At 39.1% G+C, this 25,382-nt stretch overlaps 1 protein-coding gene across 2 annotated transcripts in view; it reads right to left on the minus strand.

Moving 5' to 3' along the window:
• Positions 1-25,382, minus strand: part of PKP2 (plakophilin 2) — a 92,656-nt gene that overhangs the window by 16,245 nt on the left and 51,029 nt on the right. For both annotated transcript variants that reach the window (XM_049625270.1, XM_049625271.1), the window contains exons 6-9: positions 21,957-22,134; positions 3,803-3,920; positions 2,771-2,935; positions 1,691-1,864 (exon numbers count right to left, since the gene is read on the minus strand). In XM_049625270.1, coding sequence (XP_049481227.1) covers positions 1,691-1,864; positions 2,771-2,935; positions 3,803-3,920; positions 21,957-22,134 — 635 coding nt within the window. The remainder of the gene's footprint in view (positions 1-1,690; positions 1,865-2,770; positions 2,936-3,802; positions 3,921-21,956; positions 22,135-25,382) is intronic.

Raw genomic sequence — 25,382 nt, forward strand, 5'->3', positions numbered from 1 at the left:
GTATATATACGTGTGTGTGTGTGTGTGTATACACACACGTATATACATTTTTAAGTAATCTCTACACCCATATGGGTCTCAAACTCGCAACCCCAAGATCAAGAGTCACATGCTCTACTGACTTAGCCAGCCAGGCACACACAGGGGAGGGGCAGGCAGAGAGGGAGAGAGAGAACCTTAAGCAGGCTCCACACCCAGAAGAGAATCTGATACAAGGCTCGAGATCATGACCTGAGCCAAAATGAAGAGTCATGCTTAACTGAATGAGCCACCCAGGCACTCCTATTTGTGTTAAGAGAAATATTGGTTTTACTATTTCACAATTTTGTTCAAAACAGAGCAAGCTTCTCTGTAAACACATTAAAGAATGAACATGGTTTCTCAAGTAAAGAATAAATAATATTTTTGTTATCCAGAAGAGTATTCTTCTCTATGGGGATGGATAATTGGAAACTGGACATATTATGAACTATTATGGGGGAGAGGGGGGTTATTCTAATGATTTCATGACCAAGGCAAGGAATATAAGCTTAGTTCAAATAACTACATATTTATAGAATCCCTAACTATGAAGTAAGGTGTAAAATACATGGGGGAGGGAATGAGCTTTTACTGTTTTATATATTTTTGACTTTGCTGGTATAAAGTAAGCACATCAGGAAGAGAAGCAGCTCCTTATTCTGCAGTTGAGTTTTTGGGGCACAAAAGCACAGATGTCCTTTCCAACTCCATACCCAGTAGACATCTGTTGTTTTTGCCTGCCCAGCACTCATTCTTCCTTTTGGTGATGAGCCACTCCTTTAGCATTTCAGTCCACGTGATACAAGTGGCAGTGACCCCTGCCTGCTCTAACCCATCCCCTGAAATTCACATCTGGGCACACTACCGAGTCCTGGACAATCAGAACATCACAGGCTCCTAGCCACAGGTACTTCTTCAGAAATGGGCAAGTGAAACGTATGTCTTGAGTTCCAAGTGGAGTTATTGAGAAAATGGTAGTTTCTTTTCTGTGGGGACACTGGCCTGCATAAAAGGTAAGTCTGAAATCACTGGTGACCTTTGCTGCCATATGAGGAGAGCCTTTGAGAATAAAACCAAAAGAGCAAAGAGAACCCAGAGATAAAGTTATAATTACAATTGTTGGAGCACCTTACCCACCACCTTGGACTTTTCAGTTAAATGAGCCAAGAAATTACTCTTTTTTGCCCAGGCCAGTAGGTAGGATTCTGAGACTTGTAACTGAAAGAGCTCTAATATAAATATCTAGGAGTCTTTCACTCACAGCCTGACTTGGCTCTGTAGAAATGGAGGCTGAAAGTCCTAGAAAGCTGGAACTCTTGCTGGAAATTATAGAGAACTGTCTTAACCGAAGAGAGAAAAACTTTTGCTCTTACTTTACTACCTCATCTCTGAACCTGATGTAGGTATGTCCTACAGCGTCATTATTTTTTTTAATGTTTATTTATTTATTTTGAGAGACAGCAGTGGAGGGGTAGAGAGAGGAGAGAGAGAGAATCCCAAGCAGGCTCCGCACTGTCAGCATAGAGCCCGACACACGGCTCAAACTCACGAACTGTGACATCATGACCTGAGCCGAAACCAAGAGTCCGATGCTTAACCAACTGAGCCACCCAGGCGCCCCAACAATGTCATTGTTTTTAAAAAGCAGAAAAACAGGAGCGATACTCACTGGTCCACTTCCTGCTGTGAGATTCTGCAGAGCTCCCAAAGACGCTTCCTGAGTGTAGTTTCGGACACTCTTGGCGATCAAGGACAGATACATTCTTATCACAATGGAATGCCACAGCCATTCTACACCCTTGGGGTTGCTCTTTTCTTCCGGCATTGGCATGTCCTGATATTGCTAACCACATACACAAGGAAATCCAGAATTAATGCCTTCGAGTCATTTCTACAATTCCACACCCAAACCAAGAGAGCAGAAATACCATCTAGTCTAGAGAGACTAATACTTCGCATAATAACAAGCGCCTGGTATGGAAACGAAAAGGCAAATAGGTATGATATCCAATCAGTTAACTTTGCGCTCACAATGACTGTTTCTCCTTAACAACATCCTGTAAACCTCCCAACTTCACATTTCATAGTGAAAGAGAATCTAAGAGAATTAAGCATAGGCTATTCTAGAATAGTTTTCAGGCTGCTGTTAAGCTAGAAGCTAAATTAGTCACAACCACCCTGGAGATAAGAAAAACAGGCCTCTTCCCCAAGTCTTGTGAAGTTGTCTGGGATAACATCAGGATTCTAAGCTTACCAGTTGCTCTCCAAGTTCACAAATACACACCACGATAGTCTGAGGAATAGGAGGGGTGACATTCTTCCAGTTTTCACAAAATGCCAGAATGCACAGTATTTCTTCGTATGGGTGTACTTTTAGGATATCCAGAGCCAAGCATCAGGGTCGCTATTAATATTAAGCAATTTCTACACCATTGACTATACTATATTAAGCTTATTTCCTAGCTTATAAGGCATACAGCAGTATGACGTTGCGGTGAACAATGCAAATCTGCAGCCAGACTGCCCAGGACTGAATTCTATCCCCTCTACTAATTTCCTAAATTTTTCTGGGAAAATTCATTAACCTTTCGGTACTTCTGTTTCCTCATCAGTAAATGAGGATACCAACAATGCACACCTCGTAAGGTGGATGTAAGGATTAGAACAAATTAAAATAGTGCCTGAGATACACTAAGTACTCAGAAATACACACATACACACTTTGGCTTTCCAAGTCTTCCCAACATACCTCTTTTATTTTCCTGCTTCGACTGCCAAAACACCCAATACTTTTGTTGTTGCCGGCCTGGATAGTCCGATTTTGAATATAGATACTCTGGGAATATCTGTCTGGGAGCTCTGTCTCCAGCTGGTAGGAGAGGTTATGAAGAATGCACACACAGTTCTCCGTGGCCTGAGAAAAGAGGATGTGCACATTGACCATATAGACATAGATGCCCCTTTGCATGTATGCTATCACCTATCACAGGACTTACTAGGTTTTAGATCTTACACAGTTTACTGGATGCTGTAGGGTGTGCTTGGACTGTGGGGTTCCCTGGGTGCGGGGAGTGGAATGAGTATGGCTAGATCACGAACGGTCATGAGCACAATATTAGGACATAGAGGCTGAATTTCTTACAACCCCGGAGAGCCTTTCTAGTTCACTTTTAAGGGTGTGTTCAGAACGATTCTATATTTTAAGATACATAATTTAGTAGTCACATGGAGCTGGAAAACTGAAGCTATTGTTTACAGGACCGGTTAGGGGCTACTGCAGTGATCAGTATGAAAGATGCACAAACCAGGGCAACAGCAGCAGTATGAGGGAGGAATGGACAAACTGGAGGGCGTTTCTGAGGTGGAGTGCACATGGTTTGCTGCCTGGTGGATACGGGATGTGAGGAAGGAAGGTAGTCGGAGATTACTCAGATTTCTGCTTTCATTTGGTGGATGGTGATAATTGTTAAGAAGGATTATTCAGAGAAGGAGCAAGTTTGGGAGTAAGAGAAGAGATGAATTTAAGTTCATTGCTGCACATGTAGCACAGGCCTCCATTCAAATATCTACACAGAGTTGTTAAATGGCTAATTGTAAATTTGGGTCTGGAAAGTAGACGGAAAAATGGGGTTAGGCAGATTTTAATATTTCTAAGCATGGATGGGATATCTTAAGCTTAGCAAATGAGTTAATGCCAAATAGCTACTTCCAGAATACTCTGAAGAGTCTTAGTAAGACAAAGTAGGTAAATCAAATGCAAGATATTTAATGCGTGAATCACCTTGTCATCTGGCTGGTAATCTGCAATGGTTCCTCTAACATAATGAACCAGCGAGTCGATCAGTCCATCACACCTTCTCATCACTTTCCTCCCATCAGGGCCTGCTGAGCTCATGTTTCTACCAGGAAAAACAAACAACCAACCATAAGACTTAAGCTGTGTATCTAATAGGCCTTTATTTCAAAGCTTTATTTGATTGATGCTTCTTCCACGTGTCTGGAAAACTGACAAATATGTAGAAGTGTGGCAGACACTTCCTGGGGTCAATTAATTATCAATTTCTCAATGGTTTTTAAATCTGGACACAACTTCTAACTATATTCATATAACATGTTGTCACGTCAATAAAAGCTTTCTGTCTACTTCACTCTAAGCACCAAGGTCATAGCATCATTTACTTAATCTGCAATCCATCTCTGAGAGGATAGATATGAGGCAAACATTTTGCAAGTAAAAGAACAAATGGTACATCAGACACAGTATAGTAGATGTCCAAGTCCCAACCTGTTCCGTGTCTTAACTCTAAGTAACTTAAAGTTACTTAAATTCTCTGGGCCTCAATTTCCACATTTATAAAGACATGATGTTGGACTATATTATTTTGGGGTTTTGTAGATTTCAGTGTAAACAATTACTGACAAATATCAACTCAGATGTTCTAAAATGTGATGATTTAATAGCTAAAATGGCAGACAGATGTGACAAAAGTGTAAAGTTCCACAGTTAAGACCTAAGTCAAGAGCATGACCTATAAATATCTTTGTACTTAGTCTATTTCTAATTTTGCTAGGTCATGACATCTTTCTATAAACAGTAACTACATCTACAAGTGGAGATTGCTTCCTTATAGAGAACTGAAACGTATCAAATACAGCAAAGTAATTTATTTGGAGATCATATTTCAAATTCAGATCACGTTTATACTCTAGTATTATTATTACTATGTTCCTCTGGGTTAAGGTTTTCTTCTTAGCATAGCAATTAAAAAAGTTGAATTCCCCACAGTGTTAACACTTCTGTCAACAAAAATGGCACAAGAGCAGCATCTTCACATTCTTTGAATTTTGAGAATCACCCTTTGGCTAACTTTAATTGCTAAGAACTAGTCCTATAAAATTTATCAGACTCGTTCTTTTTACTGGCAGGTAGAACATTCAAAGGATATTCAAAAGTTTTTATTTACAATGTCGCTGTCATTCTGAACATCAAAAGAATTACAATTCTGAGAACTTTTGAGTTATTCTTCATCTTTAAAATAATAGGTTATGGGGTGCCTGCATGGCTTTCAGTTGGTTGAGCAACTGGCTCTTGGTTTTGGTTCAGGTTATGATCTCATGGCTTTGTTGGTTCCTGCATCGGGCTCTGTGCTGGCAGTGCAAAGCCTACTTGGGATTCTGTCTCCCGTTCTCTCTGCCCCTCCCCTCAAAATAAATAAACTTAGGGGCGCCTGGGTGGCTCAGTCGGTTAAGTGTCCGACTTTGGCTCAGGTCATGATCCAACAGTTTGTGAGTTCGAGCCCCATGTCGGGCTCTGTGCTGACAGCTCAGAGCCTGGAGCCTGCTTCGGATTCTGTGCTTCCCTCTCTCTCTGCCTCTCCCCGACTTGTGCTCTGTCTCTGTCTCTCTCAAAAATAAATAAAATGTAAAAAAAAAAAAAAATTTCTTTTTAAATAAAAAAATAATAAACTTAAAAAATAAAATAACATATTGCACCAAGTGATTTCAAAAGCCTTTCTGCCCCCAAATACTGCTTTCAATACATACAAAGAACAAATGTGCCCAGCATTGTGTTAAGAACTAGTGGGAACAAGAAAGCACACACAGCATTGTATCCTGCTCCCGCGAAGACCACATCTATAGGATGAAATCAATGATACAAGACTGCTTTTAACCCACAAAAATGCAAGTTCATGATTCAACCTAACAGTCGAGGAGAGAATGGTTGCTGGATCAATACAATGAATTTTTTTTTATATGGAATTTATTGTCAGTTTCCATACAACACCCAGTGCTCATCCCAAAAGATGCCCTCTTCAATGCCCAACACCAATCCTCCCCTCCCTCCCACCCTCAGTTTGTTCTCAGTTTTTAACAGTCTCTTATGCTTTGGCTCTCTCCCACTCTAACCTCTTTTTTTTTTCCCCCCTTCCCGTCCCCCATGGGTTTCTGTTAAGTTTCTCAGGATCCACCTAAGAGTGAAAACATATGGTATCTTTCTCTGTATGGCTTATTTCACTTAGCATCACACTCTCCAGTTCCATCCACGTTGCTACCAAGGGCCATATTTCATTCTTTCTCATTGCCACGTAGTACTCCATTGTGTATATAAACCACAATTTCTTTATCCATTCATCAGTTGATGGGCATTTAGGCTCTTTCCATAATTTGGCTATTGTTGAGAGTGCTGCTATAAACATTGGGGTACAAGTGCCCCTATGCATCAGTACTCCTGTATCCCTTGGGTAAATTCCTAGCAGTGCTATTGCTGGGTCATAGGGTAGGTCTATTTTTAATTTTCTGAGGAACCTTCACACTGTTTTCCAGAGCGGCTGCACCAATTTGCATTCCCACCAACAGTGCAAGAGGGTTCCCGTTTCTCCACATCCTCTCCAGCATCTATAGTCTCCTGATTTGTTCATTTTGGCCACTCTGACTGGCATGAGGTGATATCTGAGTGTGGTTTTGATTTGTATTTCCCTGATGAGGAGCAATGTTGAGCATCTTTTCATGTGCCTGCTGGCCAGCTGGATGTCTTCTTTAGAGAAGTGTCTATTCTACAATGAATTTTTAACTTTAACAAAATCCCTTCTGTGACTCTGGTTTTCATTTGACTATTCTAATTACAGATTCACCTCTTTATTCTCTTTATTTACTTTTTACTGTACCATTGAAAAAAGAAAACTCATGGGTTCATAAACTGTAAATCAAACCATTTTTACTGTAGGTTTTTCCCAAGAAATGATCATTTGAACCAAGATCCTGTATCCACTCTTTGAAGAAGCTTGACAGAAACTGAAAAAGCATCTTTTCCAGTCATCTCATCTTATACCTGGAGAAACTGAGGTCCACAGAGTTTAAGTTACTTTTCTTGATGATAGCACAGTAGTGGTAACGTCAGGATAGGAGAGCTGTTCTTTATTTTCCAGAATAGAGCACGCCTCGTCTAACATTTATTCACTCCGCCATTTGGTTAGCAAACACCATATGTCCCCCAACTCTGAGACAATGCTATCACGTGTTTGAAAGCTTCCCTTTGACCTTTGCAACCTCTGGCTTGGAGAAATGGCAGTAGTCTAAAATTGCTTTGACAAATCAAAAGATTTCTCACTAGCTGAACCCACTATATACCTTGCAGATGGGTGGCTTAACTTCGTTCAACTTCAAAGTGTTTACTGTGGGTGAGAATGGTAATTCAAATTGGCAGGACTGCCAGTTCACACGCATGAACTGCTGTCTTGCAGTTTGGTATTATCCAGACTCTGCTTGCTTGAAATGGGACTTATCAGGATTTTCTGGCAGTTGATACCTTTGTTGACAGAAAGTGCATGGAACCCCACTGCTTCAGTCATTTGCTCCTGCATATCAAAAATAGTTCCTACCTTACTTAACCACCCAGAAATATGAACGATAAGGGTGGATTATTTTATAGCGCTATATCCATGAATAGAAGTCACTAGTCAGAAAGGAATTTGCTATTGCACCACTCTGAAAAGAAGCAGTAATTACTAAAATGATATATCTATTTTAAAGTACTAAAATAGTTCTTTCAATAGCTAGTATTTAAGCTTGTGGGAATCAGAGAATTAAACCGTGATGATCTTAGGCAGAATGGAAGCTTTTAAAATATATCTCCTGAATCCTAAGAAATATTTCCTTACATGTAGCCCAATGGAAGTTTAATATGAAAAAAATCCCAAAGTTATAAATGGAACAATATCAAGCATCAGTATGTCAAAACAAAAATCCTACTGAAAAGTAAGAGAATGAGCAAACACATGACTCATTAAAAATTGATTATCAGAGTTACCAATGAATATATTAGAAATGCTTAATTTAGTGTCTATGGTGTTAACTCAATTAAATGATGCATTTACTTCCTCTGGTATAATCTAGCCAAAGTCTTAGTAAGTATGTGGGCAACTTCCAGGAAGCTGAAACCTCATGCTGTTGGTACACTGAAATTTAAAAACCAGGTCCTTAGGGGCACCTGAGTGGCTCCATCGGTTAAGCGTCTGACTTCGGCTCAGGTCATGACCTCATGGTTTGTGAGTTCCAGCCCCACATCAGGCTCTGTGCTGTCAGCTCAGAGCCTGGAGCCTGCTTTGGATTCTGTGTCTCCTCTCTCTCTGCCCCTCCCCCACTCACGCTGTGTCTCTGTCTCACAAAGACAAATAAATGTTAAAAAATTTTAAAAGAAAAATAAATAAAAAAAAATAAAAACCAGGTCCTTGGAGTGGGGGTTGGAGGCAGGTGGCCAGGGCCTCAGAAGAAGGAATATAAACTCATTGCACCAAGGCAGGGAATATAAACACAGTGACCAAGGCAGGGCTGTTTTGGAGCTCTTCACCTTCACTGAGTCAGACTGGGAGGACACCAGTTTCATCGGTTGCTTGTGATCTTTATACACAAGAAGGTATTGGGGCGTCTGGGTGGCTCAGTCTGTTAAGCGTCTGACTTCGGCTCAGGTCATGATCTTGTGGTCTGTGAGTTTGAGCCCCGCGTCGGGCTCTGTGCTGACAGCTTGGAGCCTGCAGCCTGCTTCGGATTCTGTGTCTTCCTCTTTCTCTGACCCTCCCCCATTCATGCTCTCTCTCTGTCTCAAAAATAAATAAACGTTTAAAAAAAAAAAAAAGGTAATACCTTAATACGCAAGGTATTAAAAAGAGTTTTTCTGGTAATGTGACCTGTAATAGGTGGGGAAAAAATAGAATCTGAACCCTCTGTACATCTCTGAACAAAACCTCACATATTTAGGAGGATTCGGGCGTTTTATCCAAAAGCGAATCAGCGATTCGTGACTCTGTCTGCGACCACTTATCTCCCACATTCCTGAGTGTCACAATGAAAAGAAGAAAAGAAAACCAAACACCCTGGACCTCGCTAGAATTAAAAGAAGAATGGTATATCCTTGTTAAGATTAATGACAGGGTGACTAAACCTTCAATTCATACGGTGAACCAAAGAATGGACAAAGTCAAATGATAAAAATAACTGCAATTTAGTGTGTGTGACAGATAGAGTAGGCATTATATAAATATTATGATCTGTAATTTTCATAAAATTCCCCCAAATCACAGCATGCTAAAATCTCATTTGGAATCCTGACCTGTGACTCCTGTTGAAAATCAGAATTATCTGCTTCTAGTAGGATTTTTATTGGCCCTTCCATCAACAATTATCTGTGTGTGGCTGCTTGTAGGCAGGCATGCTGTTACAACCAGTCTGCCAGCACTGAAAGAAAGTTTGTTACAACACAGAATGTTCAAAGCTCACTGTGTGGTGCATGGCCAACTAGCTAGGGGAAATGAACACGGTATGTTAACTATACTGAAATTAAAATTAAAAAAAAAAAAATAAAGTGAAAGGCTATAATTGTTTACCAGATAGGAGAACGACAGATAATAATATGGTTAAAGTCAATCTTTTTTTTTTTTTTTTAATTTATTAGAGAGAGCGAGAGCGCGAGTGCGTGTCTGCACATGTGTGCACACAAGTAGGGGAGGGGTAGAGAGAGAAGGAGAGAAAGAAAATCCCAAGCAGGCTCTGCAGTGCAGAACCTGATGCGGGGCTTGAACTCACAAACCAAGAGATCATGGCCTGAACCCAAGTCAGCCTCTTAACGACTGAGCCACCCAGATGCCCCAAAGTGAATCTTTTTAAGATACTTCACCAACAAGTAATTCTAAGAGGCAGAGATTTTTTAAAAATATTTTAAAAATATTTACTTACTTTTGGGGCAGGGAGAGGGCAGAGAAAGGAGACACAGAATCTGAAGCAGGCTCCAACTCACGGACCGTGAGATCATGACCTGAGCCAAAGACAGACACTTAACTATGTCACCCAGGCCCCCCCCCCCCATTTTTTTTTAAATGGGGCAATGTCTACTGATTATAGGTGTGGTTTTCTACTAACACACAGTTTACATGTGTATCACATGCAAGACCTACTGCCTATGGGACCAGTCTTCAAGGTATAACCAAGCATACTGAAATAGTGATCACCTCAATGGTTTAAAAAATACTATGGCTACATCTTCACATTCACCAACAATTGTGGGATTTCTAATGTTATGTATCAGAAATTGTGCAGTAAGGCCTCAGTCCCCTAAGTGCTTGGTCAGAGTCCATTCTAAGACCCAACAGGCACTTGATAAGAGATTGGTGGATAAGGAGGCGTCCTTCTTCCTCTTGTTATTTGAGATTTAGGTCTGGGCTTTTGTTTATCTCTCAGCTGATATATATCAAACAGTTGGGCCTTGTCTGTGATTAACCCAGAGAAAGCAGCAGAGGCAGTCTGTTATTGCACAGAACAAAAGGGGAGCCTCATTTGAGCTGGCAGAGGGACAAAAACTCTTTGCCAAGAGAAGGGCTTGTCTGTTACCCTGAAGTCAACATCAGTTCCTGAAGGTATCTGCAAACATCAGCCAAAGTCAACTGTTTGGTCTGCAAACAGAAGGATCATTGGGAAGTAGAACAAAGCTCTCCCACCTACATATCTTGTTCCTTCCAGGACAAGGAACCTTAACCGAACAAAGATATGTCAGCATCTATTATACATCAAGAAACCAGAAGGTAGAGGAGGAGAAAATCTGTCCTCAAAAATCCTTTAGTTTTGCTTTCCTGTATTTTTCAGGTCCTCCAAAAGTATTCTGAATAGTCAATGCAACCAGTAATAATCTGGTTGGCAGGTTAATAGTCATTTCTTTTGGATTTAGCTGGCTGTTCAAGATAAAATGCCAAATTACATTTCAAATCAATTATCAAGAGCAAACTCATTTTTAAAATATGCCCAGAAGCCACTGGAACTTGGGTAGACACTCTTGACACCTAAGGGAGACATCTGGGTACCAGACTAAGATTGATAAAGTTGCTTAAGTCCTAGCGAAAATCATATGATGCTCAGATAGTCTGTACCTCCAAGACAGCCATAGACTTTAACCACAGGATAGCAACAAAGTCATCAGCTGCTTTATCCAAATACATCAACCTGCTCATTTTTTTCTTAAATAATGATGAATCACAAAATTTTTAATAGTAATTCTGACTATGATAAGAGTTTCTCTGACAAAGAGAAATGTCATATAATTATTGAGAAGTACAATTTTTAATCTGGGCCTATCTGCTAAGGGCATGGATAGAACAGGAGAAAATTGAGTCTGAAGAACTGAGACCTTTTCAAGGATTGTCATTGTGCTGTTTGACAATTCTAATGTGACATATACTCTTAAGAGCACTGGGCTGAGGGAGATCAGAGAGGGATGAAAACATGGCTGTATTTGCTTGGTTTGATGTTTGATTTGTTTGCTTTACTATCTTACTGATGAGAGATTTCAATTTTTTTAAAAATGTTTTTATTTATTTTTGAAGGAGAGAGACAGAGCATGAGTGGGGGAGGAACAGAGAGAGAGGGAGACTCAGAATCCGAAGCGGGCTCCAGGCTCTGAGCTGTCAGCACAGAGCCTGATGCAGGGCTCGAACCTATGAACTGTGAGATCATGACCTGAGCCGAAGTCGGACGCTTAACTGACTGAGCCACCCAGGCGCCCCACTGATGAGAGATTTCAAACTGATGATCTGAAATCTCCAAGATTTAGCTTATAAAACATTTTTTAAAATCCAGATTTTATATACCCATTTATTTTTTAAACGTTTACTTTTGAGAGAGAGAGTGTGTGAGTGGAGGCGGGGCAGAGGGAGAGGGAGAAAGAATTCCAAATAGGCTCCATGCTGTCAGCACAAAGCCTGATGCAGGGCTTGAACCCACGAACTGTGAGATCACAACCTGAGCCAAAATCAAGAGTCAGATGCTCAATTGACTGAGCTACCCAGGAAGCTCTTATATATCCATTTAAATACAACTTACACCTTTTAAATTTATGTGAAGAGATATTTACAAAATAATTTAATCCGTTAAACTACACATTTGTTTCTATGTTATTGGTGACCAAGAATTCCTGTCCCCCAAGAATTCTGATCCTTCCAGCTGGACTAAAAATCAAATTGACATGACACATATTTAGAGGAGAAAATCAAATAGCGTATTTACAGAGAATCTACACAGTCATGGAAATTCCAAAGAATTTTGCCTGAAGTATATGAGGCAAAATGAAGTATATGAGTCATTCTGAACTAAGAAGAAGTGGGTAGGGGTCTGGGACTTCAGAGGAATATAATTTACAGGGCAGTAAGAGCAGATGTTTGGTAATTAGATGTTTGTCCTGCCATACAGATGGGTCAGATAAAATTTATCTCTGCTAATAACGCTTATTTTGGAAAGACCCCTAATTTAGGGTATTCTATGTAGTTAACAAAGGGGCAAAATTTTCTCTAGAGCCCACAGGATCTTGATTGCCTTCAGCTCAAAATAATCTTCATGTCAAGGTGGGCCCTCTTAGGGTGGTCTATCCTTGACCCCCACAATATCTGAAATGTACCACATATAAAATGCAATTATAACTGATAGTATAACATTGCTGTAAATATTGCCAATTCCATTACATATGGTGTACAGGAGTAAATGTTGTCACCCCAAGGAATGCCTCTTTGACATATTATTTTAAGCTGGTTATTTTTAAGAAGCAGCAAACACAGGAGAAGGTCTGCAAACCAAGTGGAAGTTACACTCTTGTAAGAGACATTTACATTTGTAAGGGAAATCTCCATTTGTGAAGGTGTCTCCTAGCTATATTGGCAAGTGGGGGAAGACTCTAAATCTCTAAAAAATTATCAATGGAGAAAGCATGAACTTAAAACTGCCTAACAGCCTTATTCTTGTTTACTGTGGTTTGCCTGGTAACTTCCCTGACTCCCACCCCCAACGTCTTCTTTGTCTCTGACTGAAGATGATATTTAAGGTGATGGCTTTAGGCATTTTGGGGAGTTACTCAGTTTTCTTGGGTTTCTCCCATGTATATAGGAGATATACATTTTATTAAGCTTTTGTTTGACTTTCTCCTGCTAGTCTGTCTCAAGTCAATTTGATTGTTAGACCAGCCAGAAGAATCTTGAAGGGCACAGAAAAAACTTTCCTCTCTATCAACAGACTTCAATGTTGCTTATGTTTACATATCAAATGTGAAGAATTTAAATAATTAACCAAATACATGTGTTTGAAGTTGATGATTCAATTGTCTTTATATTTCTGGAAAAACCACTCTGTAGGTTGAATTATGTGAATACTTCTATCAAGTTTTGGTATTGTTTACACTATCTTCTAGCTTTATATTAAATTATTTTCCAGAAATAAAGAACTACATTTAAATTACAATTTTAAAAAGTAGTTCTGACTTGCTTTGGATCTATATTCTCACACACAAAAAAACTTATTTGATAATCAGGGAAACTAGACCCTAGTTTAAGTAATCTTAATTATTTAAATAATCATCTAGCATTATGCACACAGCTAGACCAAATAAATCCTTTTCTGTCATGAATATTCAGAATAAGGGATGAATGAGCACAAATAAATAGAATGAAAATATATAATTAAGGAAATGCAGATTCAAAAAAGTTCTGAAGTTTGATATCTAGATATGTGTAAAATGAAATTCAGTAACACCATATTTTTTAATACTCAACAAGATAGATATATTTGAATATATTAAAATTTTACAGAGACATTCTTTTTCCAGAGAGTAGGTGTACTGATATTCAGTACAGCACCCCCTCCCACCCCATGACATTACTCTCAACCCTGTGGCTAATTAGGACACAAGACTGATAAGTACAGCTTTTCTTTTTAAGGTAGTTTGCTTTCTCTGACCACTCAAATCCACCCCGGTTAGATTTACAGTAATAAGTGACAATGGAAGTTTCTTTTAAGACAGTTATAGATTTTAGTTTATATAATTATATTATACATTCATCAAAACACATTTGCTATACTATGATGTGGAGAAAATGAAGTTTGAGTAATTTGCAAGGGAAATGTGGTAACCATTTGCTTCTCTAACTGACATCTATGGGCACAAAATACAAGAATAAGAAAAATCATCCTAAACAAAAAGGCAAAATTCTAGGGTGGTCTTCAATTATGGTGATAAGATTAATATGACTATATTGAAAAATGACAGAGACGAACCAGTAACAGAATGAGGAGCTGAAGATGGAGAGGGACATTCAAACACCTACTCATCCTTTAAAAGCTCCTTCAGGGGTGCCTGGGTGGCTCAGTCGGTTAAGGCGCCGACTTCAGCTCAGGTCATGATCTCGCGGTCCATGAGTTCAAGCCCCGCGTCGGGATCTGTGCTGACAGCTCAGAGCCTGGAGCCTGTTTCAGATTCTGTGTCTCCCTCTCTCTGACCCTCCCCCGTTCATGCTCTGTCTCTCTCTGTCTCAAAAATAAACAAACGTTTAAAAAATAAATAAATAAATAAATAAATAAATAAATAAATAAAAGCTCCTTAAATGTAACTTTCCAGTTAACTTTTTCCAACCTTCAGGCAACTCAATGCCTTGGTCTTTCATACCTTTTACACTTCTTATCAAATGGACTGTGACTTTTCTCTTCAGGTGCCTGTCTCTCCTACTAAACCTGGAGTTCCTCCAGGGCAAAGATAGATCTCATCTCCCTTTGAAATTTCAGAAATTTAAAGAGTGCTTTGAATATAGCAGGCATTCAAGGAATAAATACAATGTTGGGTAAGAGGAAAGATAGACTAAGTGGTAAAATACCAAGAAAGCTGGACTAGTTTCCTTTCTCAAATTTCTGATAACTGGTTCTGTACTTGTGGGAGAATCACTGTCCACTTAATTTCTTCAAGAATGAAGAAGGAGACTACTAGCAGAGGCTGCCTAGACATGTTTGTGTTTGGCCCGAAGTGTCTTCCAGAAGTTTGAATCTCACTGCTCTTGGAACAAGCATTTTTCCCGCCATTCTCTAGTCTGACAGTTTCTGCCATTCCACATGGTCTTACTCCTGTCCACAAGAAGTCCAATCTGAAGTCTGGAGGCATTCTAATTTCTGACCTCTAAGTTATTTCCACCCCTTCTCCTTTAAGAGAACAAAGACCGAGGAAAGAGGGGGAAAGAAATGAAAGGAAGGAAGGAGGGGAAGATAGAAGCCAGGAGAATAATATGGAGGAACAGAGAACAGTGGTAAATCTTTGGTAGAAATTTCAAACCTCCCCTGATAATAACCATTGGTTTTATTTGTCACATCCAAAGGTTTTCCAAAAGTGTGTGAATTAGGGAGGTGGAACATACAGATTTGACAGCCATGTCACATCAATTGCTAAGAAGTTACCCATATTAATTGGAAAGCAGGGGCTCATCACAATGAGTGTGCTTGTAGGAGAGGTGTTAAATCAAAGAAGGCAGCTAATGCTTTTTGGTAAATTTATAATTCTATGATTGTCACATAAGTCTTTTGGAATCTGAAATTCCTGGCAGAGTGTATCCTACTGATTGCAATGAATTATCAAATATTTTAACTGTTACACTTCTCACTCTAAATAAATAAAAATAATTTGAAAAAAATTTTCTCCATTAAAAAAAAAAAAAAAAGAAAAGAAATGCTGAAGCTTTGGAATACCTTCCAAGAAAACAAAGGAATTGTTTCTTCTTTGAAAAGGGATGTGTATAGAAAAAAAATATGCTTGTACCCTAACTATCCACATTTTGATGGTAATTAACAGAAATTCAGATCTGGTGGTGTGCTGGTAAATGTTTATTTAACAACTAACTTTCTAGGGGCAAGGGAGTTGGGAGACCTCTGACTTGCAGCATTTGCCAGTTTCTATGGTATAAATACTCCCTCCCAGTGGCTGATTTCAAGTTACCAACATGAGGTCACTGCCTATGGAGTTAAGAGATGCTGACGATCGCTTTTGCTGGCTCTAGCACAAGGTAGAGGGTACAATTTTATGTTTCCTCTCCTACCTTGGATTTTACTACTCTTAGGCTTGCATAATATTGTTTAAGAAACCTAAAGAAAGTGCTACGTCCCATGGAAAATGCTGCTGCAAGCAGACGTTAATCCTGTACGTAAGAGATCTGACACCTGACAAGTATGCTGTACCTGACAGTCTCTCTGAATGATAAACTCTGCAGGTGCTCCTGTGTGAATGCAATCTCGCTGAGGCAGCTCCAGGTGGACAGGGCCACTGCCACAATTTCATCAACAAAGCAAGTGACTTATTCTATGCCATTGCTATATGCAGACCAAGGGAAGTCCTTCTCAAAACTGATCTCAGTGTCAAGTTAGTAAAGGGACAAAGTCACTGGTGCATGCAGTTTTTCTCCTAAGTAGATTGAAAAAATTTAGCTAGGCTAACCTGAGTCAACCATAATGCCAAGGATACTGCTCATGTGGCCAATTCATTTTTGGCTCTTATACTCTCTGGGGGACAGAATACCTCAAATAAACTTGTAGCAATTAAGATATTTGCTAACATTTATGACCTTCTTATTCAGCTTAGATTCACACTTGTTAGAACCAGTCAACACTTGTCTTAAAATCTTTTTTAGAGAAGCTGTGGTCAAAAATAAGCAACTGCTCAGCAGACACTTCTATTGTCATGGAAACTGAGGCTATTTGATTGCAGGTTCCCTAGAGGTCTTCTCTTACATTCTGCGCATTTGTCCTAGCACAGGTCCTAGAGGCTTTTATACTCACAGTGACAACATCTACCCTGATTTGCCTACAATGCCATCTCCTCTCATGGAAATTTCTCTCATTTCTTAGGCTTCATCCTTTGTACCTTCTCTGTTTATATGAAACGCAGTGTAGAGTTCCACTTGCACAGAACTTCTAAAACAAAAACAAGGAGACACGGATACAGTACTTTAAGACTTGAATGTGACTTTAAATTGGCCTACCTACCCTGTGAGGTTACAAGACTGTGAAGGGCAGACGTTTTATCCACATGAGCACAGTCTGTAGAAATGTGACAAACATTAATGTATTCATTTATAAATGTATTTGGCTTTGGAGACAGCCTTCCTGGATCTGAATTCCAGCTTTGTCTCTTACCAGTTACATGACATTGGGGAAAATCCATTAATCTAAGCCCCTCATCTACAAGATAGAGAAAGCTTACTTTACAAGGATTTGTAAGTTTAAGAATACACTGAGAAAATCCTCATAAAGCATTCAGAATAGTTTCTAGAACATAATACACAATAAATGTCAGTTATTATTATTGTAAATTAGATATACAGGTGAAATAAGAACAGATACTTAAGCATATAATATGGCATTCAATTTTGTAGATTTTTTGCTATATTCTGCTTCTGAAAGTAGTTCAAATCAGTGGTTTGGATTGGTTTTGCAAACACTGTTTGAAATGGTTTCATACTGATGGGAATGTATTCAGCTATCACATCTTCTGGAAAATGTGTGTGAACCAGGGCACTGCTATACTCTGACCATGCAAATCTTTTATTCTTCATTGATAAGGGGAAACTACACAAAGAAATTTGTTACTCACGTTTTTATCTTTGTATTATTCACCTTCTCAATACACCCTTCCCATTGATATTATAATTCTTCTTCACACAGAACTCATATTTCTATCCTCCCATACTAGCTAATCTTGCTTACAGAAGAAAAAAATTAACTCCTTAAGATGACGTTCAAGGCCCCCACAATCTGGCCTTAGCCTATGTTTCCATCTTCTGTTTGATCACTTCCCATCACAAATTTGATACTGTTGCCAGACTTGATTATTCACTCAGTTCATCATTTTTTCATTTGCTCATTCATTTATTTTTTTAATTCAAATACTTTATATTTGCTTACTATATGTCAGAAACTTTGCTAGGTGTCAAGGATTAAAGATAAACAGAATGTGTAGACATGTTTGCATTTGTAGAGAAATGAGCTCAACCTGAAAAAGAAGAGGAAGCAGAGAGAAGATAGAAATTTAAAAAAAGGGTGAGGGGCACGGGGTGGGGGGCCCAGTCCATCAAGTGTCTCTTTTTTTTTTTTTTTTTTTTTTTTTTTTTTTCAACGTTTTTTATTTATTTTTTTTTGGGGGGACAGAGAGAGACAGAGCATGAACGGGGGAGGGGCAGAGAGAGAGGGAGACACAGAATCGGAAACAGGCTCCAGGCTCCGAGCCATCAGCCCAGAGCCTGACGCGGGGCTCGAACTCACGGACCGCGAGATCGTGACCTGGCTAAAGTCGGACGCTTAACCGACTGCGCCATCCAGGCGCCCCTAGTGTCTAACTCTTGATCTCGGGTCAGGTCACGATCTCTTGGTTCATAAGATCCAGTCCCACGTTGGGCTGAGTGCTGGCAGAGGAGCCTGCTTGGGATTATTTCCCTGTCTCTGCCCCTCCCCCATTCATTCTCCCTTCCCCCCACCCCCCAAAAAAATAAACTTAAAAAAAAAAAAAAAAAAAAAACAGAGTGAGTCCCAGGGATGCTGAATTTCTGTCCTAGTCCTTGAGGTCATGGTTCCTCGTGTACTTCCTTCACTTTCACAAGTGACTGTCAACATATCACCCACATGAGCCAATGAATCCTTATTTGGCTTGAGTGAGTTTGAGTTGAGTATCTGTCATTTTGAGTTGAAAAAGTCCGGATACATCTGCCACTTTAAGAACTCTGATGTACACAGCCAGGCAAGGGGAGCTACAGAGAAATTTTGAGATGCAAAATGTTTTTAATTTTTTGAGTGTTTATTTTTATTTATTTTGAGAGAGAGAGAGGGAGGGAAGGAGGGGAGAGAATGTTAGCAAGGCAGGGGCAGAGAAAGAGAGAGAGAGAGATAATGAATCCCAAGCAGGCTTCATGGTCAGTGCAGAGCCCGATGTGGGGCTCGAGCCCACAAACTGTGAGATCATAACCTGAGCCAAAATCAAGACTCGGATGCTTAGCCGACTGGGCCACCCAGCTGTCTCCAAAATGTTTTTATTTTTATTTATTTATTTATTTTTCCCCCAAAATGTTTTCAAGTAGAACAAAATGTGTTATTAGATCAAAAGTGCAATAAAAAAGCAGTTCTAGTGAACTGTACAGAAGGACAGATTCAAACAGATCATATAGGCACCTCTTCTGCTGTTCAAGAATTTAGTCCTTAGTCCTTAGAGAATTTCTGACTATTGAAATAATCCACCAAGGCCTAGTTCATTTGGCACCCCTTCTATAGTGTCTTTCAGATCCCAGTCAGCTGGCATGAATTGTCCTTTGTTCTGCATTCCTGCAGCACCTCACTTGTACTTCTGATACCATGGCATCAGAATCACCAGGAGGGCTTGTCAAAACGAGATTGCTGGGCCCCACCCTGAGAGTTTCTGATTCATAAGGTCTGGGTGGGACCCAGGTGATGCAGATGCTAATGCTCCAGGGGCCCACTGCTCTAATAAATACATTTCACTGTAGCTGTGTTCTAGTGCTTTTACTCATCTGCATTCCCTACTACGTTAAAAATCCCCAAAAGATTTTCTTATTCATCTTTGTAAAATTCTCAGTAGCTAACATAATTCTTACACAAAACTGGTATTTGATATGCATTACTGTGTGATTAACTTTGGAGATTAAACATTTTACCATGATAAATTCTCTCAGTTACCATCTAGATTCCCTCAAAAATGAACTGTAACTAGAGAAAATAACAAAAGGCAGAATATGTCCTGACCTCTCATGGGCTGTCTAATTTTGATTACATCTTCTGATTTCTTTTAATCCTTGCACATAAAGAACAATGATTATTTTCAAATACAAGAAAGCTTGAGATGCATGATTTTAAAGAAGTTAAAACTAGCATTTTTCTTTCTCCTGCATGTGTTTCTATTTTCTCTTGATTTAGCTGGCATCTGACAGCCCAAAGGAGAAAACAACTCAAGCATTTTTTCATCCCACTATTTAGAAATGCGGCTCAAACTAACTTCTTTAGTGGCTGTTCTTATGGTAAAACATTCTGTTCCTTTAGGCTTTGTTGTCTTACAGCTATTTAAAAACACCTAGGAATAAATTTGACCAACTAGGTAAAAGACCTGTATACTAACAATGATAAGACATTGATTAAAAACAAACTGAAGACACAAATAAATGAAAAGATATACCATACTCAGGAATTGGTAGAATTAACATTGTTAAAATGTCCATTCTACCCAAGGCGATCTACAAATTCAATGCAATTCCTAGCAAATTTTCAATGGCATTTTTCACAGAAATAGAACAAACAATTCTACAAATTGTATGGAATCACATAAGATCCCAAACAGCCAAAGAAATCTTGAGAAGGAAGAACAAAGCTGGAGGCATCACACTCCCTGATTTCAAACTATGTTACAAAGCTGTATTAATCAAAATAGCATGTGGTACTGGCATAAAAAAAGACACATAAGTCATTGGAACAGAATAAAGAGTCCAAAAATAAACTTGAGCATATACAGTCAATTCATTTGCAACAAAGAAGTCAAGAATACTTGGGGAAAGTGGTGAAAGGAGAAAGGAAAGAGAAAAGGAAAGATAGATTCAGAAGAACTGAAGAGACATTTTTCTAAAGAAGACAGAGATGGCCAATAGGTACATGAAAAAATGCTCATTACTAATCACCAAGGAAATGCAAATCAAAATGACATATCACCTCACACCTATTAGAATAGCTATCATCAAAAAGATAAGAAATAACAAGTGTTGGTGAGGATATGGAGAAGAGGCAAACCTTGTGCTGTGCCTGTGGAATGTAAGTTGGCACAACCAATACGGAAAACATTATGGAGGTTCCTCAAAAAATTAAACACAGAGCTACCATATGATCTAGCAATTTCACTTCTGAGTATTTATCCAAAGAAAATGAAAACACTAACTTGAAAAGACATATGCACTCCCATGTTCACTGAAGCATTATTCATAATAGCCAAGAAATGGAAACAATCTGAGTATCTACTGACAAATGAATGGATAAGAAAATCTGGTATATATACACGTGGAATATTATTCAGCAACAATAAAGAATGAAATATCTCCCCTGGCAACATCATGGATGGACTGTGAGAGCCTTATGCTAAGTGAAATAAGTCAGAGAAAGATAAATACTGTATGATCTCACTTATAAATGGAATCTAAAAGAAACAAAACAAAAACGAAGCTCATAGGGGCTGGCTCAGTCAGAACATCTTGGGGTTGTAAGTTCAAGCCCCATGTTGGGCATAGAGATTACTTTTAAAACAAAACAAATAAGCTGATACAGAGTACAGATTGGTGGGGTTTCCAGAGGCGGGGGGGGGGGGGGGGGGGGTGCAAAGTGGGTATATGTGGAAAAGTTACAAACTTCCAGTTATAAAATAAGTCCAAAGAAAACCATAATGGAAATAAATTTTCATATGCCATAAATAAATAAACAAACATATAAATAGGTCAGTCAGTCCTAGAGATGTAACATATAGCATGGCAACTATAGTTAATAATACTACATATTTGAAAGTTGCTAAGAGAAAAAAATCATAAAAGTTCTCATCACAAGGAAAAAGAATTTTGTGACTATGTATGGTGATGAACATTAGACTTATTCTGGTGACCGTCTGTAAAATATACAAATATCTAATCATTACTTTGTACATCTAAAACAAATACAATTATGCTTTAATAAAATATAACAGAAACACTAGGTTTACAATTATTTTTTTAACCACATCATTAAGTTAGATTTTAATGAATTAAAAATAGCATGGAGCCTGCCTTAAACCCTGGGAGATAGGGAAGGCCAGTCTGCACTTCTGGGTATTCAGGTTAGATCTCTGTTTTATTGGAACTGACATCCTCGCTCTTGTGAACTAATGTGGGTAGCTTCTGGAATCAAACATGCCTAGAAACAACATTCTGTTCTTACTTTACCTCTCTCATTGTCTCTACATTTTGCTTCTTATATTTAGAGTGATCTTTATAATTCTTATAGGACCTTTAGGTAGTGGGGTAGAGTTTTAGAAAATCTGGATGTAGTATATAAGGTACACAGAGGAAAGACCTGTAGAGTGGCATTACCTTAAGCATCCTGTGACGTTGTAAAATATATCAAAATCGAGCAAACCGTTTGCTTTGGGGTAGTCTCCTTCTGGCCAACCAGAGAAGGGGATGATGATATTCTCAGTCAGGATGAGCAAGGCTTCTGTTATCATGAGATTCTTGAGTTTGTCATTAGATGACAAATTCCACAGCAAACCTAGAAAAACAAAGAGTACTATCAAAACAGGGATGGGTCAAATAACTGCTGAAAAGAGGAGTTACAGCCAGCACTCCTAGGGCTGTGGCTAGGTATTGGAGGGGGGTGGGGTGGGAGTGAGAGAGCCCCTTTCCCAACCAAAAGACTTGGTTAGAGTTCTTTAGATGGCAATGAAACTGATCCATAATCAGCAGGGGTGGGGTGGGGGGAATTATGATATAAAATTATGCAGGTTTAAATTAATCAGGAATGATAATGGAAGCTAGAAATCCTTAAACATTTATTGCCATTTCTCTTAAATGATCCTACCGTTAAGCTGACCTCACATACATAATAAATTCTGGTCTCACCAACATGAAGGCCCGAAATGACCCTACTGCAATAAAGACTTCAATGTTTTTATTGTTATTTATTTAATTTTGTAAAAAAATATTTTATTTTTTTTTTAAGTTATCCCTACAACCTACGTGGGGCTTGAAATGCACAACCATGAGATCAAGAATTGAATACTCTACCGACAGAGCCAGACAGGAGTATCCCAAGATTTCAATGTTTTTTGTTGTTGTTGTTTTTAAATGTTTATTTATTTTTGCAGGAGAGACAGAGCATGAGCAGGGGAGGGGCAGAGAGAGAGGGAGACACAGAATCTGAAATGGGCTCAAGGCTCTGAGCCGTCATCCCAGAGCCTGATGTGGGGCCTGAACTCACAAACCGCAAGATCATGACCTGAGCCAAAGTCAGATGCTTACCCAAATGAGCCACCCAGGAGCCCCAAGACGTCAATGTTTTTAATGTTTACTTATTTTGAGAGAGAGAGAGAGCAAGAGAGCAGGGGAGGGGCAGGAAGAGAGGGAGAGAGAGAATACCAAGCATGTTCTGCGTGTCAGCGCAGAGCCTGATGCGGGGCTCCAACTCACAAACCACGAGGTCAGGACCCGAGCCAAAATAAAGAGTTGGATGCTTAATAGACTGAGCCACCCAGGTGCCCCAAGACCTCAATGTTTTTAAAGGGTCATATAAAGGGAATGTCTCTCTCTGCCTCCTGCTCCCCACTACCTGAAACTTCCACCTGATATTTGCCTCCCAGTAACAGCACGGATGGCCTACAGAGCCTTTGCTTATACCCATGCCTATCACCAGTAGGCTGATCAACATCGCCAATTAATATTTATTAAATCCTACCCAATGACAGACTTTATGTCCTCCTTGAATTTACACTGGCTACCTCATGTATTTCTTATATTATAGTTTGGTAGTGAAGGAGATACAAGAGTATTTTTAACCTATCTACCAACATGTATGGCCTAAACAGTGGTCTAAGGCTGGTACCACATTTACTTATTTATTAACTTTCCCTTTCTTCTTGAAACTTCTCCCCTTAACCCACCATTAAAGAAAAAGGCCATACAAGCCAACTCAGAAAGAAATTAAGATAATAGAATACTGTACTTTCCAGGGCATTTGTGAGACAGAACCTGAGGCTGGGTAGTCAGAGAGGATACAAAGTGGCACATCCATTTAGGATTGGTTTTTCTTACAAATTTGGCATTCAAATACTTCTGATTCAGGGGAAGGAGGGCACACCTCCTGCTTGCTATTCCAGTGACTCCCAGCAGGTGTCAAGTTGCATTGCCTTCTTTCATACCTCAGCAAATGGCTAACTCCCTAGCATCCAGGAAGGCAGAGAGAGGAGGTAGAAAGAAATGGGAATCTTCGTTTTCTTCCCTACTCACTCCGCCATTGCCCAGTCAGTAATTCTCACTTTTAAAATGTACTCTTTCGTCTGCAAATGAGAGAGAGGAAGCATAGGTATACAGGACAGTCTACCTTATGAAACAAGGAAAGGTGCTTTTGGTTTTTTTGGCTGAATTACGTGGTGATATCACCTCCCCTGATTTAATGACCGAAATAATTGTACAGGTAAAGGTTGATAATTATCCAACCATAGTTCTATTTGGACCACCATTTAGAACACTCTAGGCCAGATGTAGCCTTTTGACCTTAATCAGTTTTACTTAATCAGTTTCTGAAACAACAATTTCTGAAACCAAACTTCCACTGCAGCCTACACAGAGCTACAGTCAGATGGGGCGACACTGGATCTAGTGTTTTCTGAGGGCTAGCATTCTGGCTCAGGAGGAGGTCTTTTCCTGGTCAAACTAGCATTGGGGACTAGTCAGGAGCAGTAGCAGTGTCCCTGGGCCACAGATTTTGCAACACAATGACTTCATTCCTCCCACTTCATCTTGAGGGGCTCTGGATGGGGGAGTGACAGAATAAAATTCCAAGGGTTGTTGAAAACAATTTAGAGGCAGGTCTAAGGTGGAGTTGTGGTTTCTAAGCTACTAAAGAAAGTTAAAAAGAAAAGAGAGAGAGAGAGAAAAAAAAGCTTCCTGCTTTAAATAAGCAAACAAATTAATAGTCCCTGCCTGCCAGAGGCTTAAAAATGTGAAGCATGATGCCATTTCCTCTTTTAAAAAAGGACCACACAGGGCACTCAAAGGAAAAGTATAACTTACAATAAAAACCAGAAGAGGATTAATCTGAACAAAGGGAGTGGAATTTTCCTCCAACAGTCAACGTCCTTTATAACTTGGTATCCAGTATTATTTCTATAAAAGTATCTGGTTTGGGAGTTTTAGTATAATTTTTAAATTTTTAATGTAGGGTATTATATAGAAATGTCATGCCTGCCAAATTTTTGTATGGTACAAAGCTAGGAAGGAACTTTGCACTAGAGATTCAGGATTAAACAGTTATACATTCTCCCAACATGTACATACAACATCAATAAATGACCAATTACAAATTGGGAAAATACAAATGACAATATGAGACAAGGGGTTAATATCCTTAATATATAGAGTTCTTAAATATCATTAAAAATTCAATTGCTAGTAGAAAAATTAACCCAAGCTAAAAAATATTAGAATCTAATACACATAGGAATACATTTTCTCTAGTAACTAAACAAATGTAAATTTAATAGCTAGGTATCATTTTTTGTGACTATATGAAGGCAAAACCAGAACTAATGAGTGGAAATTCTAGGGAAGGAGATTCTGGCTCAGTGAAAATATAAACTTCTAAGAGAGCTTTGAAGGAAACAGAAAGATCTGCTGTAAGATCCAGATCTATCGCTAAGACTGCTAAAAATGAGTTCCTCCTTTATCAAAATAATGACAAGCGGTTTTTATCCCAAAGCTAGAGTGTTAGACTAGACTAGCAGTTTCCAAATAAACCGAGCG

This window comes from Panthera uncia, chromosome B4 (genome assembly GCF_023721935.1).
Source record: "Panthera uncia isolate 11264 chromosome B4, Puncia_PCG_1.0, whole genome shotgun sequence".
NCBI lineage: Eukaryota > Metazoa > Chordata > Mammalia > Carnivora > Felidae > Panthera > Panthera uncia.